At 38.1% G+C, this 12,620-nt stretch overlaps 3 protein-coding genes and 1 long non-coding RNA gene across 10 annotated transcripts; 1 reads left to right on the top strand and 3 right to left on the bottom strand.

Annotated features, from left to right (window-relative positions):
- Positions 1-628: 628 nt before the first annotated feature.
- Positions 629-3,029, bottom strand: LOC118437238. Of its 2 annotated transcripts, XM_035856133.1 has the most exons (4): positions 2,892-3,029; positions 2,169-2,815; positions 1,714-2,078; positions 629-1,630 (listed from the first exon to the last, which is right to left on the bottom strand). In XM_035856133.1, exons 3-4 carry the CDS (start codon positions 2,054-2,056, stop codon positions 1,287-1,289), a joined length of 687 nt encoding a protein of 228 aa, XP_035712026.1. In that variant the 5' UTR covers positions 2,057-2,078; positions 2,169-2,815; positions 2,892-3,029; the 3' UTR covers positions 629-1,286. The 2 variants fall into 2 exon arrangements, with proteins under 2 accessions (XP_035712026.1, XP_035712027.1); XM_035856134.1 differs by lacking the exons at positions 2,169-2,815; positions 2,892-3,029 and having other exon boundaries at positions 1,714-2,112.
- Positions 2,958-4,231, top strand: LOC118437239. The gene is made up of 4 exons (XR_004835971.1): positions 2,958-3,013; positions 3,078-3,197; positions 3,256-3,347; positions 3,440-4,231. It is a non-coding gene; the product is annotated as an uncharacterized LOC118437239 (long non-coding RNA).
- On the bottom strand, positions 3,479-7,761 carry LOC118437237. 6 transcript variants are annotated; one of them, XR_004835969.1, is made up of 10 exons: positions 7,606-7,761; positions 6,593-7,354; positions 6,282-6,521; positions 6,086-6,208; positions 5,129-6,025; positions 4,956-5,045; positions 4,697-4,897; positions 4,513-4,632; positions 4,363-4,454; positions 3,479-4,270 (listed from the first exon to the last, which is right to left on the bottom strand). XR_004835969.1 is itself a non-coding variant. In XM_035856132.1 (9 exons), exons 4-9 carry the CDS (start codon positions 5,346-5,348, stop codon positions 4,073-4,075), a joined length of 921 nt encoding a protein of 306 aa, XP_035712025.1. In that variant the 5' UTR covers positions 5,349-6,025; positions 6,086-6,521; positions 6,593-7,354; positions 7,606-7,761; the 3' UTR covers positions 3,479-4,072. The 6 variants fall into 5 exon arrangements, 1 of the variants encoding a protein (XP_035712025.1); XR_004835970.1 differs by having other exon boundaries at positions 5,129-5,947; XR_004835966.1 differs by having other exon boundaries at positions 6,086-6,521.
- A 752-nt stretch (positions 7,762-8,513) lies between these two features.
- Positions 8,514-10,753, bottom strand: LOC110855212. The gene is made up of 6 exons (XM_022103629.2): positions 10,656-10,753; positions 10,468-10,571; positions 9,581-10,327; positions 9,068-9,509; positions 8,873-9,000; positions 8,514-8,805 (listed from the first exon to the last, which is right to left on the bottom strand). The coding sequence occupies exons 2-6, from the start codon at positions 10,558-10,560 to the stop codon at positions 8,737-8,739; spliced, it is 1,479 nt and encodes a 492-aa protein (XP_021959321.1). The 5' UTR covers positions 10,561-10,571; positions 10,656-10,753; the 3' UTR covers positions 8,514-8,736.
- Positions 10,754-12,620: the final 1,867 nt, after the last annotated feature.

Raw genomic sequence — 12,620 nt, 5'->3', positions numbered from 1 at the left:
TTCTCTCTCACTTTCCAGACTTGATAAGTAACAGGTTTGCTGTTTGACTCATGCAGAAGTCCTGAATCACTAGCGGGGTTCCATTGTCGATAAAGTTGCTGCCGAATTTGATCTTGAGCACGCCACACACTTTGATTTCCTCGCTAGCTGGGATTTCTTCCCGCCAAACTTGACCGCATGCCTGATTTGCGTTCGAAGTACCTTGATCGACTTACTGTACACCCAGGAGGCCATCGTGTAAGCGAACACGTTCGCCACCAAGGTGTTAAGAGAAAGAAGGGGGAAGATGAGAAAGCCTGGCATTGGTATTTCGTCATGCAGCTCAATACAAACGTATTGACAGAGGACTTGGATCATGGGAGGCCAAGTACTGCAACGGGAAGAATTCGAAGCATGAAGAACTCATTCAAGTGTTTTTCCAGAATTTGAGTACTTCGATAGAGTTGAACACAGGCACGTTGTTCCGAAATTGACTGCACGTTTCCAATCCGACTAAATTAGGGAATATTTTAATTTACCGTAAAAACTCAAATAGTAGCCGTTGCTCAAATAGTAGCCGTGCTCAAATAGTAGCCCTGCGTTTTTTCATAATTTTATAAATAGTGACCTTGCCCAAATAGTAGCCGTGCCCAAATAGTAGCCCTACTCAAATAGTAGCCTTATTTGAATTATAGCTGTGCATCAACTTAACCACACATCTCCTAGCCAGGTCATTTAATTAATTCAATTTTAATTCAATTTAATCGCAATTACATACAAAAAATCGTAGTGAACACGAGATTCGGCTCATCGAAGAAATTAATTAAGAGCAGATTTAAACAATAGTATTGTCATAGACTGCGATTCTAGGGGAGAAATTGGTGTTGTGATTAAAATTAAATTTGAGCTTGATTCTGGAAACAAAATTCAATAGCTGTGTGCAAATAGTAGCCGGGCATCTTTCCGTCATTTTATAAATAGTGACCCTGCCCAATTAGTAGCCTTGCTCAAATAGTAGCCGGGTTCCAGCCACCAATTTTTTAAATAGTAGCCCCCGGCTACTATTTGAGTTTTTACGGTACGTTATTTTCATATGGTTGACTCACCACCCTTCTACTGTTAAAATTCACATGTACAAAGGTGGTTTTAAATGTTTAATAGAAAAAATTGTTTAAGTGCAATTAGCAAACAAAAATATTGCTCACACAAAAAGGGACATTTATATTTACGAACTTGGATGCACAAATCCTGATATAAATAAACTTTGAGTCTGATTGATTTCCACATAAACCAATCCATTAAGCATTTTAACCCTTAATTTCATACACTAAGCTTTTCAAAAGTTGAAAGTAGTCGAGAATCGCGACAATTCCTGGAAACAAGATGCAGAAACCCCACGTCGTTCCAGATGTGGACATTTGCAACGCCATCCATGCTTCAAACAAGACCACGACTATTTCCGCTGGCGGCGACATCTTGCGACAAGATAATTCAGTACAATGGATCGTCGAGAGCAGGAAGGGCGGTGTACAAGGTTCCATTATCAGCAGGGCGATCACAGCGAAAGGCATGATGAATGCGGTGAAGTTGACCAAGAAGAGGTAGAAGTACATCACATTTGCTTCGAGGAATGTTTCGACACTTTCGCCAGCTGTGTTTTGTTCAAATTAGTTCAATTTGGCTATATTTTTCAAATTTTAATGTTATCAATATTTTTCCACAAGATTCTAATACCTTTAAGAAGATTTTTTTCGAAGTTGAGGATCGAGTTGATTATTTGTACAGGCGCCATGTCCACGCTCACATTGGATCCTGCAGACAGCATCAGCACGAATACAAGTAAAATCGGAAATCCTTGAAGAATTTTTATAACTGGGAGGCCACCAAGACTGTGGAAAAGCAAGCCCACGTACATTAATGTGATAATGTATTGGATTTGCGAGGCAAGTACTCGCTTTTGGCATTTGATTGGAACAAATTTCCCAGTTTTAGCGTCAAATTTGAAAGCTATGCTGCCAACGAGCCTGGCGAACTTGAAGTGTTGAATTACAAAGGGCAGAAATTGTCCGGTATACATGAAGATAACGGGTGCGGAATAACTGTAGGAAATTTTCTGGTCAGATTTATGTTTCGAAATTTCTAGAGCAGCAAATAAGTGAAGTTGATTAACTAATGAGTGGTCGACCTACCTAAATGCACTGTTGTCAACATCAAAACTAAATATGGTTACAAAAGTAGAATTCAGGTATGTTTGTACACGTGCCTTTCATTTCATTTACTTACCAATAATTAAACACAATGATACGCCAAACAGTTAATTATAAGCACATACATAAGTATGTATTTAGTTGAGTAAATAGCAATTAGCTAAGTAATCTTCAGCTTTACCCGTGAATATTTACACAGGCATTACTTACATATTTACCTTTCCGCTGGTTTTGACTGACTGCTCTCTTACAACTTGTTTCTATTTTTAAATGTAAACTTATACAGTTTAAGCGGATGTTTACCAAAGAATTTGTCGTCTCAACCATTAGTATCAAAATTTTAATTCTTGACTTATGATATAATCTTACGTTCTGAGCACATCACGAACTAAATGTACAAACATTACCCTCCCAAGTATCCCTCCTACCGCTCTGACAAATAATAACGCTACAGTTTTTAAAACTAATATGCGGTATCAATTCCAAAATAAGTAAACCGTAGAAACCCTTAGTGATGTTAACGTCAGGGTTCGGAAAAGCCTGGAGTTTTTCTAGCAAAACGAAACCCCGAAGGCTTCTCCTGGGGTTTTGTGGTTGTAGCTTATTTTGGGGCGGGTTGACCAAATTTCCTAAAATTATGCGGAGTAAAACTTATGGAATATTCGAATTCAGCGCGAAGTTCTAAGTATATATTTTCATACATACTCGAACCAGAATTGCCCGTCCAAGAGTTTTCGGTTTGAATTCTGGCGCAAGTCTTCCGGAGGTCAGGTTTCTTCATTGCCGCTGATTGTCCATATTGTGGTTAATAAACACTGCTGTCGCCGGTATTGTACACATTTTTTTTGTTACGTAATCTCGGTTTTTCATTCATAAATAAAACCATCACAGAAAAACTGGCAATCGAGACTACAATCCTACCAATGGTGGAATCAACTACGCATTTCTCTGAGCTAATTCATCGGCCCACTGATCCATTCCTGTTGCTGAATACGAGCATCACAATTGGGGGTATGCACACCATAGTTAAAAAAATAACACGTAAAGTTTATTAAAATTTTATTTATAGAAACCAATAATACTGCGAATTGGAATAATGGTTCCAACCATAGTGGAAGTTTCAACTCTTCCGTCCCGACAACTACCAATTTAACGATTTCGGTATTTATTAGTGTTTATATGCAACCAATCCCAATACCGTCTAAAGCCACGAGAACAAATTCGTATGCAATTCTTATTGTGTCACTTCTTAGACTTTTCCAGTTGTAGCAGCAAGAAAACGGAAAATGTGGAGCACCTATGACAAAATTGGATTATATGCATGCAGAATTACTAAATTACTTAAGAAGAATAATTTCTTTCATGATCGAGATCTTTCTACTATTAATAATATCATATCGAGGAAATTTGATTATGTATTATGTGATTCGTTACTCAGCGGAAAGTCAATATTTTATGCCAAAAACATTTAAATATATATGCAACAGGTTAATTAAGCAAATGCATTTGCAGAGTGTTGGATTTAGAGGAAGTTCTAGCAATAAATAATTATGATAATTTTATTACAATAAATGCATGAAATTTTTTCGATTTATTTTTTTATTTGCTCATTTCCATCAAATCATTTGTTTTTATTTTCAATCATCAACTTAAAATGATTAGAAATCACTACTAAAATCACTACTAAATTCTACATGTATATATGAACTCTACAAATGACTCATTTCGATAAAATCACCACTAAATTACTACTTTTTTTAATTTTTCGTTCGTTTACTGGCGGGGGCGTTTGTGGGGGGGGGATGCTTGGACTGCTGCTTGGACTGCGGCTTCCTGTGCCTCCTTTATTGCTTCAGACACAACTGACGAGGTCAGAGGCTGAACCGTCAGCATCTCATTCGGAATAATTCCGAATTCAATACATAATCAAATTTCCTCGATATGATATTATTAATAGTAGAAAGATCTCGATCATGAAAGAAATTATTCTTCTTAAGTAATTTAGTAATTCTGCATGCATATAATCCAATTTTGTCATAGGTGCTCCACATTTTCCGTTTTCTTGCTGCTACAACTGGAAAAGTCTAAGAAGTGACACAATAAGAATTGCATACGAATTTGTTCTCGTGGCTTTAGACGGTATTGGGATTGGTTGCATATAAACACTAATAAATACCGAAATCGTTAAATTGGTAGTTGTCGGGACGGAAGAGTTGAAACTTCCACTATGGTTGGAACCATTATTCCAATTCGCAGTATTATTGGTTTCTATAAATAAAATTTTAATAAACTTTACGTGTTATTTTTTTAACTATGGTGTGCATACCCCCAATTGTGATGCTCGTATTCAGCAACAGGAATGGATCAGTGGGCCGATGAATTAGCTCAGAGAAATGCGTAGTTGATTCCACCATTGGTAGGATTGTAGTCTCGATTGCCAGTTTTTCTGTGATGGTTTTATTTATGAATGAAAAACCGAGATTACGTAACAAAAAAAATGTGTACAATACCGGCGACAGCAGTGTTTATTATTGTCTCCGTTGTGGTCTCTGAATTGTCTTGCTCGGGATCAACACTTGGTTGTGTGGGATGTAAGGTTTCCGGCAAATAAAAATTGGTCGTCACTATTTTGGTCGTTGGCAAAGTCGTGAAAGTAGGTAATGTTGAAGTATACAATTGATTTTCAGTTGTGGTGGAGGTTGAAACCCGCTCTAAAAATGTCAAAATGTTAAAATAATGGAATAAATTGCGAAAAATCCCAGTGCATACCTGTTAAAACATTGTGCATTATCTCTTCTTTAACAATGATATTGTTTCCACTTTTAGAATGGTTATCAAATGCACTCGTCTGGGTGGTTGCTAAAAATTAAAAAACAACTTATTTATTCAGTAAAGAAACACTTTGTTCTCAGTATAAAGTGAAAACATGAAAATGAACGTACCAAACCTGTAAATTCTTTTACATGCAGTCGGATTTCGAAAGGTTGCCAAAATTCCAACCGAAATCTCGTCACGATGAAAACATTTCCGAGCACTTGAACTTGTTACTCCGTAAACGCAACCCACAATTTGAATGCATTGCACACAACTATCATGACGATAACATTCCGCATACGAATTTACGGTCTGCAGCACAACACAAATTAATATAAGCAAATTCATTGTCACTTTGTGTGTATCAATAAAACTAAGCAATAATCAATTCATTGTATGTGGAATAATAAATATCTTAAAGTAAATTTCTTTAGAATAAAACTGGACGTAATTCGCTTGGAATGTCAAATGAAGTTGGCCAGCTTCTGCGAGCCATGTACATTTAATTAAGCTATTAAACTGTGAAACTTAACATTATTATGCACATTTCATCATTGTAGTTAAATATCAATGTGTGGTTTTTTCATCTTGACATACATACTCACCATGTAACGCTCATATTATAATAAATACGCTTGACAGGTCAAAGGTCACGGCGCCGCGGTCACTGCGCTGGGGTTATCTGCAACCCCTGGGGGGGTCAGCCCCCAGCATCGCAAAACTCCATGCAAAAAAAGCTTGCATGCAAAAAATGGATGCATAAAATTTGCATGCTAAAAGTTGCATGCATTCGCTATAAAATCTATAAATAGAAAATGAGCGAGGGTTGCTTTAATGTCCTTACTTGAATATGTGACTCCTCGAAAATCTTGTAAACGGTTTAGCTTAACCACGCGCCGAGCACCCTGACACATCAATACGTCGAATCGAACTGCATGCCACGAGGGCTGCGTTTACACGGTTAGTCAATTCAAAATCTTCAAATTCTAGTGATTTGCTAAACCAAAGTGACGTGCTTTTCAAACCTATATAATAAAACACAAATTCGCAAATCTCTCGTTAATATTTACTGAAAAAATTTGTACCTTGCCATTCCTCTAGCCCTTCCAAAATGGCGGATACGGCCTCCGCAGACATGCCTTGAACCACGACCTGCCCCTTCGTCAAAACCCAGCTACGGAAGGCACCGATCGTTTCACCCAAAAATGCTGTGAAAACCTCCGTTTAAGGTTCTAATTTCAATTTCATCTTAAACTCGGTTACGGATGGGAAGAGGCGCACAATGTTAGATGCAGCTTGCACATCCTCCTGGTAACAATAGGTGCCCGTCACCAGTTCAAGTGACGTCACGTGTGCGTGGCCCCGCTGTCTAGTTCTAAACAGTTTGGAAATTCGGTAATGGCGTACCGACAAATGAGTCAGTTTCGGTAGGTGAGGAAGGTCAAGAAAGTTCTCCAGATAATTGTTATCGGCATCGTGGATCGTAAGATGGGTAACGATCGGGAAGGAAACGTCTATAGTCTACATTTCAAATTGGTGAGTAATTGGATACAACGTATATAAGAGGAATGTGGATAGTAATGCACAACTACCTTAGCATAACCTTGAGGACCCAATTCTAGCTTTTCCAAAGACTCCGCAAATCTCTCGAACACCTCTGAGTGGAAAAACGGTGTGTACGGTGGAGAAATAGGATAATCTGAGGGTTCGATAGGGTGAAACCACACGCTGTACTTCAAAATCTTCACCCTTGTGCTAGATAATTCCCAATCTGGACTTTGTCCAAACAAAGATATCGTTAGCTCTTCTACTTTGGGTGCAGAGTTGAGCAACCCTTGTAGAATGGCCCTCGAGCGGGCAGGCGGAGAGTGCTGATCCCTTGCACCGCCTAAGATAAAGCGAAGCACTCTCAGATTTGGAAGGCTTCGAAATTTTGGCCCTTTAAACGCGACGTGGTCTTCCCAGCTGTCAACCAGAATGGAAAAACGGTTCCACGAGTTATCCATCATTCTTCTGCTCCTCCGTTCCTGGACCGCTTCGAATTTACTTCCGGCCGAGAGGTGTAATTCAGTCAAAAGGTTTACAATTTCAGTAACGATGCTCCTGAAAGGTGTTGACCCTATTTCGGATCTACATCTACAAATGTGCATACAACCACAATTGGAATCCAAGCATATGGCAGTATTCGTTGCTAGCTTAGGGTTGAAGATGGTCATGCCCTTAGACTCGGAAAAGGTGACGAGGGCTTTCCGTCCAAGAATGGGGGTGCTTATGCGGGCCCAAACGGTGCAAACACGACGGACAGACGTCTTCAGTGTGCCAAAATCCATATGGGAGAATATGTTATCCAATATCTATAAAGGTTACTTGGCTTTCAGAAATAAGCATTTGATTATTTCATTTCCCAGCGGATACAAAACCATAACTTATGGTTTTGTATTTAGTTTTTCTAATATGTTTAATTTTAGAAATTCTGGTTCAACCTGCCCCAAAATCTACAAATTTTAGAGATTTTATAATCCATTCAAAATAACAAATTTGGTCCAGAAAACGGTCGTGGTGTGCCAAACTTTACCTGCAAAATGCCAAAATTCTGTTTTCTTACCTTGCCTATCAGAAGATTTGAATTATTTGCAACTGACACAGGTCCCCGCGATAGCTTCTATCAGGTTAATTAGACTAGAAAGTTGATTTTGCGTAGTATTTAAGTAGTTCAACTTGTGTTAGGTTAACTGGATGACAATTCTGTCCAAATATGTTGATGAACATATCTAACAATAACTACAGTTTGTTGGTATATACGTACATACATTTATATGCTAAACGCAAAGTTAATTATCGTAATCAATTACATATCAGCTCTGATAACAAAGCTCAGAATCATATGTGTAAATGATGCTCCAGAATAAATCACAAAAATGCAAATGGGGCAAACAACATACGTACGTATGTAATATCGTCATGCACTTCAAAATTGGAACTGATTTTATCCGAGTAAAGATAACAAACTTAAGACTCGAAATGAGATTATATCTAATGCCTAACAAATCCTTAAATTATATTTCTACCTATATATGTACGCTTCAAAGATAGAAGATATGAGTAATTCCCTTGGGATCATTTTTTAGGAGGATGGGTCACAAGAAATGAGATTACCGTGATTTAAGCTGAAACTTAAATTTGTCAAAGGGTTTCAAAATGCGAAAAGGAATATAGCTTTGAGCCACTTCGTCATGCTTTACTAGTTTGCTAAATTTGTTGTCACGCTCAAAACATTACTGATTCAGCAATAAAATAAATATATCTTAATATAGTCTTTCCAAAGTTTCAAACGTAAATCATGGTCAGATTGCAAACCTTTCACAAACATATCGTAACAAATTTGCAGCTTACGAAGCTATGTATATTATAAATCGCAGAAAGAAAGATAATATTTTCATCGGTGGAGGAAAATTTTAAAATAATTTTTGTATTCGTCCCCTAAAACTTATGCGGAGTAGCACTATCTGTATCTACACTTTTAAATTTTATATTCATTTATTAATGGCATGATCAAATTAATTAAAATTGATTTATTTTATAATTGTGGAACTCGCATTATACTCGAATGCATATCCACATTCTTATAAAATAAGGACTCGTCATCCAAGGTTTCACCACATTATGAATTTACCGCACTAGGAGTTTAGTGGCTTGGTCCTGAGCTCGATAGGTACCCTACGATATGGATCGAAAGCTATATAGAAACTGGCAAGTTCCATCGTTCAATTAATTCCTTTAAACTGTTCCGAGTCTTTTCATTCATCTAAACAAATTAAAACATATTCATACACATTTAAAAACCTTATAAATTATATTATTTTTGCACGTACTGAGAACCCTGACATTTCAATATGACGAATCGTCCTGCATGCCACGAGTGCATCTCTTAGACGGTCCGAAAATTCAAAATTATCGAATTCCGAAGGTTCAATGAGCCGAACTGCCGTGTTTTTTAAGCCTAAAAATTTCATAAAATACGAATAATTCGGGATCTGTCCTTAAATTTTACAGAAAAAAATCCGTACCACGCCATTCCATCAGACCTTCTAGCACGATCGTCATGATACCGGAACACATGCCCTCAACTTGGACTTCGCCCCTTGATAACCCCCATGCCCCGAAGCAACTCATCGTTTCCCGTAAACGCGTAATTTCCAACTCTGCGTGTGGTTCTGTTTGCACCCTCAGTTTCAGGGTAAATTCGGTCACGGATGGGAAGAGGTGCACAATTTTGGAGGCAGCTTGTACATCCCGCTGGTCACAATAGGTGCAAGCATCCAGCTCGAGCGAGGTAATCCCAGCGTGGGGAGGCTGACGAGTTTTAAATATTTGAAAAATGCGCTCACCGCGAATCGATAAGTGGGTAAGTTTCGGTAAGTATGTAACATTAAGAAAGTCCTCAATATCGTACAAATGAGAATAGTGGATCGTTAGATCGGTCAGGTTCGGGGCGGAAAAGTTCAAAATCTAGATTTTAAATGACGCAATAATTAAGGTAAGTCAACTTTGTAAAATATAATGCCTCCCTACGTACATACCTGAGTACATTCAAAACCCTTCAAAACGCAAACCCCAATTTCCAGTTTTTCCAACGACTTTGCAAATTTGTCAAACATTCCAGAAATTGATGAACTTGAAAGACTAGAGAATTCGTTAGAATCTACCAAAGCGCCAAACTTCAAAATCTTCAACTTGTTACTAGATAATTCCAAATCCGGGGCCAATAATAATTTCTCATTCGTAAATATGCTGAGCTCTTCGAGTTGATGGGCAGATTTAAGCAGGCCCTGTAAAATAGTCTTCAAGTGGCCTATTGGATGATCCTTGCCGCGTTCATCAGACTGGACAATGCTCAGAACCCTAAGATTAAGCAGGGGTAGAAATTTGGGGGTAATCTCGTCCCCCCAGCTCTCAACGAGGAAAGACAATCGGTTCAAGAAGTTGGGCGTCTCCCCGAACTCTTCCTGCCCAAGCCCGTAAATATTTTCTGTCCAGAGGTACAGTTCAGTCAAAAATGTTGAAATTTCTGGCATAGCAGATGGCTTCAAATCGTTTCTGAATCTACATCTACACTTGCGCAGGCATTCACACTTAAAATCCAAACATAAGGAAATCGTCCTTGCCAGTTTGGGGTTAAAATAAGTAACGCGCTTAAAGCGACAGAATGTCACGTGACTCTTCCATCCGAGAAAGGTGGCGCCTACATTGGCCCAATCTGTGCAAACGGGTCGGACAGAATTCTTCAAGGTGGTAAAATCCAGATGTGAGAATATGTTCTCTAAAATCTAAAAGAACATTGATGTCAAATTTAAAAAAACCTTTGATTTAATCAAAGAGAAACCAAAATGTTCAGCGTCACACGAAATTCCTATGACGTTGAATTGACATTATCAAAATTCTCGAAAATTAAATAATCTGGTCTTACCAAAGGATTCATGAGCACCTTTTCCCAGGCCGTATTTTCGACTTGGTCAGAAATATCCATTCCAGCAAGTCTTTCACTTATTCTCTCACCCATTATGATTTCCTCTAATAAAGAAATACGAACCTTTGTTACCGAATATTAGAAGTTAAATTTGAATCTTCTCTTAACGCCAAATTCTACATTCTTACCCTTGGTTATCCGATAATTGTACTTATAAGGTTATTTTACGCAGTTAAAATGTGAACGTTATGACAACCTAATGATTAATAGCTTGCCTATGTCTTGCGGTGATAATATTTAAGCCTGAACTAAACGCTTGCTGGTATACAAACATGTAGTCATTTCTAATCAGTTATCAATTATGATAAGAAAGGTCGAACTTTATCAGAACCAGACTGCGCGTGCAGCTACGTAAATACACTTGAAAACTTGACATGATCGTGTCAGTATAGTAAATACAAAGTGAATACTGCATAAATATTTACATAATCATCACTACATAAATAATGCCTGTATAACAAACAACAACTCTTGAAATTCTGATGCCAAAAGCTTCAGGTGCTTTTATCAAGGGTGTGGCTATCATCATTTTGTAGGATAATTGCCGGAAAATTGTGTCGACGACCGTTATTCAATTCTAAATATGTGCACTTATGTATGTATGTATGTATGAATATTTATGCAAAAAGAAATTTCAGAGTGATTTTAGAATTACTCAGCTGTGATATGCATCAATAAAATCTGTATTAATATTTAAAACATAAGTTAATGTGGTAAGAAACACTTACGAAAGGAATTGATTTTTTGGTCGAGGTTGGGATTATAGTTAAGCTATGTACATTAGTTGAGCATGTCAACGCCCAGTTACAGTGGGGACACCACGTGAAAATAGCACAAGGACGAAGAATACAATTACCAACATGGTAACAGACCTAAATGCCATTACCGGTTAAGTGATGATTGTCACCAGATTTTTTACTGTATTTCTTACTTAATGTATGTACATATTTACTCATACAAGTTTTGAAGTATTGGTACTGGAAATTTAGTGCTGCGTTAAAAGTGACAGATATTACTGTTCGTGATTTAAATTTATATATGTACTAGCGTGATCCAATAGTTTCCATATACATACGTACATACTAATATACTTACTTGAAAGTTATTAATGACACGGCCAAGTTAAACATTGAATTATTTTATATTTTATACATAGTTGTAGGATAACATGATACTTTCCCATAAAATGCTAACTTATGGTTTCAAGGATTCGAGCTTTTAGTTCGCGGTGGAATCATCGGACTCATCAGTGGACTCATATTGTCTTATGTTCATGACCCGAAGGGACGTATTTCTCATACCTACATACGTTATAAAAAACTAGTTTTGGAATACCTCATCAATTTTTAAATAGTTACCTCGCCACTTCCTCAGTCTTTGCAACACTACCGCCACGATACTACAAGACCTGCACTGTATTACGACTTCCCCCCTCGCCAAGGACGAAAGGAATCCATGATTTCCTCCAAACGTGACAGCGCCAGTTCTGCACGTTTCTTTAATTTCAATTTCATCTCAAACGCGGTCACGGACGGGAAGAGATACACAATTTTTGAGGCAGCTTGTACATCCTCTTCTCCGCAATGGGTGCTGATATCCAACTCAAGCCGTGTTACCCCGACGTGACCCAGCTCACAAGTTATAAACAGTTGGGAAATCTCATCCCCGTGTACCGAGAGATGGGTCAGTTTAGGCAGGTTAGTAAGGTGTAGAAAATCCTTCATGTCATACATAGCGGAACGATAGATAGTAAGGTGGGTAAGGTTCGGAGCGGAAAAATTCAAAATCTAAGAATGGTTATAAATTATGTCATAGATATTGGATTGAAGAAAGCAATTATCTGGGAGTGTAATGGTGAAAGAAATTGCAAAATCTGAGTAAAATTGGATTTTTGGCGTGGATTTGAGTGAGTGAAAACTGGTGTGAAAGCGTTTTTTGGGCATTTTTGAGTGGGTGTGGCGGGCGCAAATGTGGCCATGGAGTCAAACCACTTCAGGGTTCTAATACACTCATGGGTCCCTACCACATATCCAAAGGGCATCAGGATCTGTTATTATCAACCTCGCAAGCTCCCCTCCTCAGGGGAGTGGTCC

Source organism: Folsomia candida, unplaced genomic scaffold (assembly GCF_002217175.1).
Source record: "Folsomia candida strain VU population unplaced genomic scaffold, ASM221717v1 Fcan01_Sc012, whole genome shotgun sequence".
Taxonomy (NCBI): Eukaryota; Metazoa; Arthropoda; class Collembola; order Entomobryomorpha; family Isotomidae; genus Folsomia; species Folsomia candida.
This window is presented reverse-complemented; position numbering and strand designations above follow the sequence as displayed.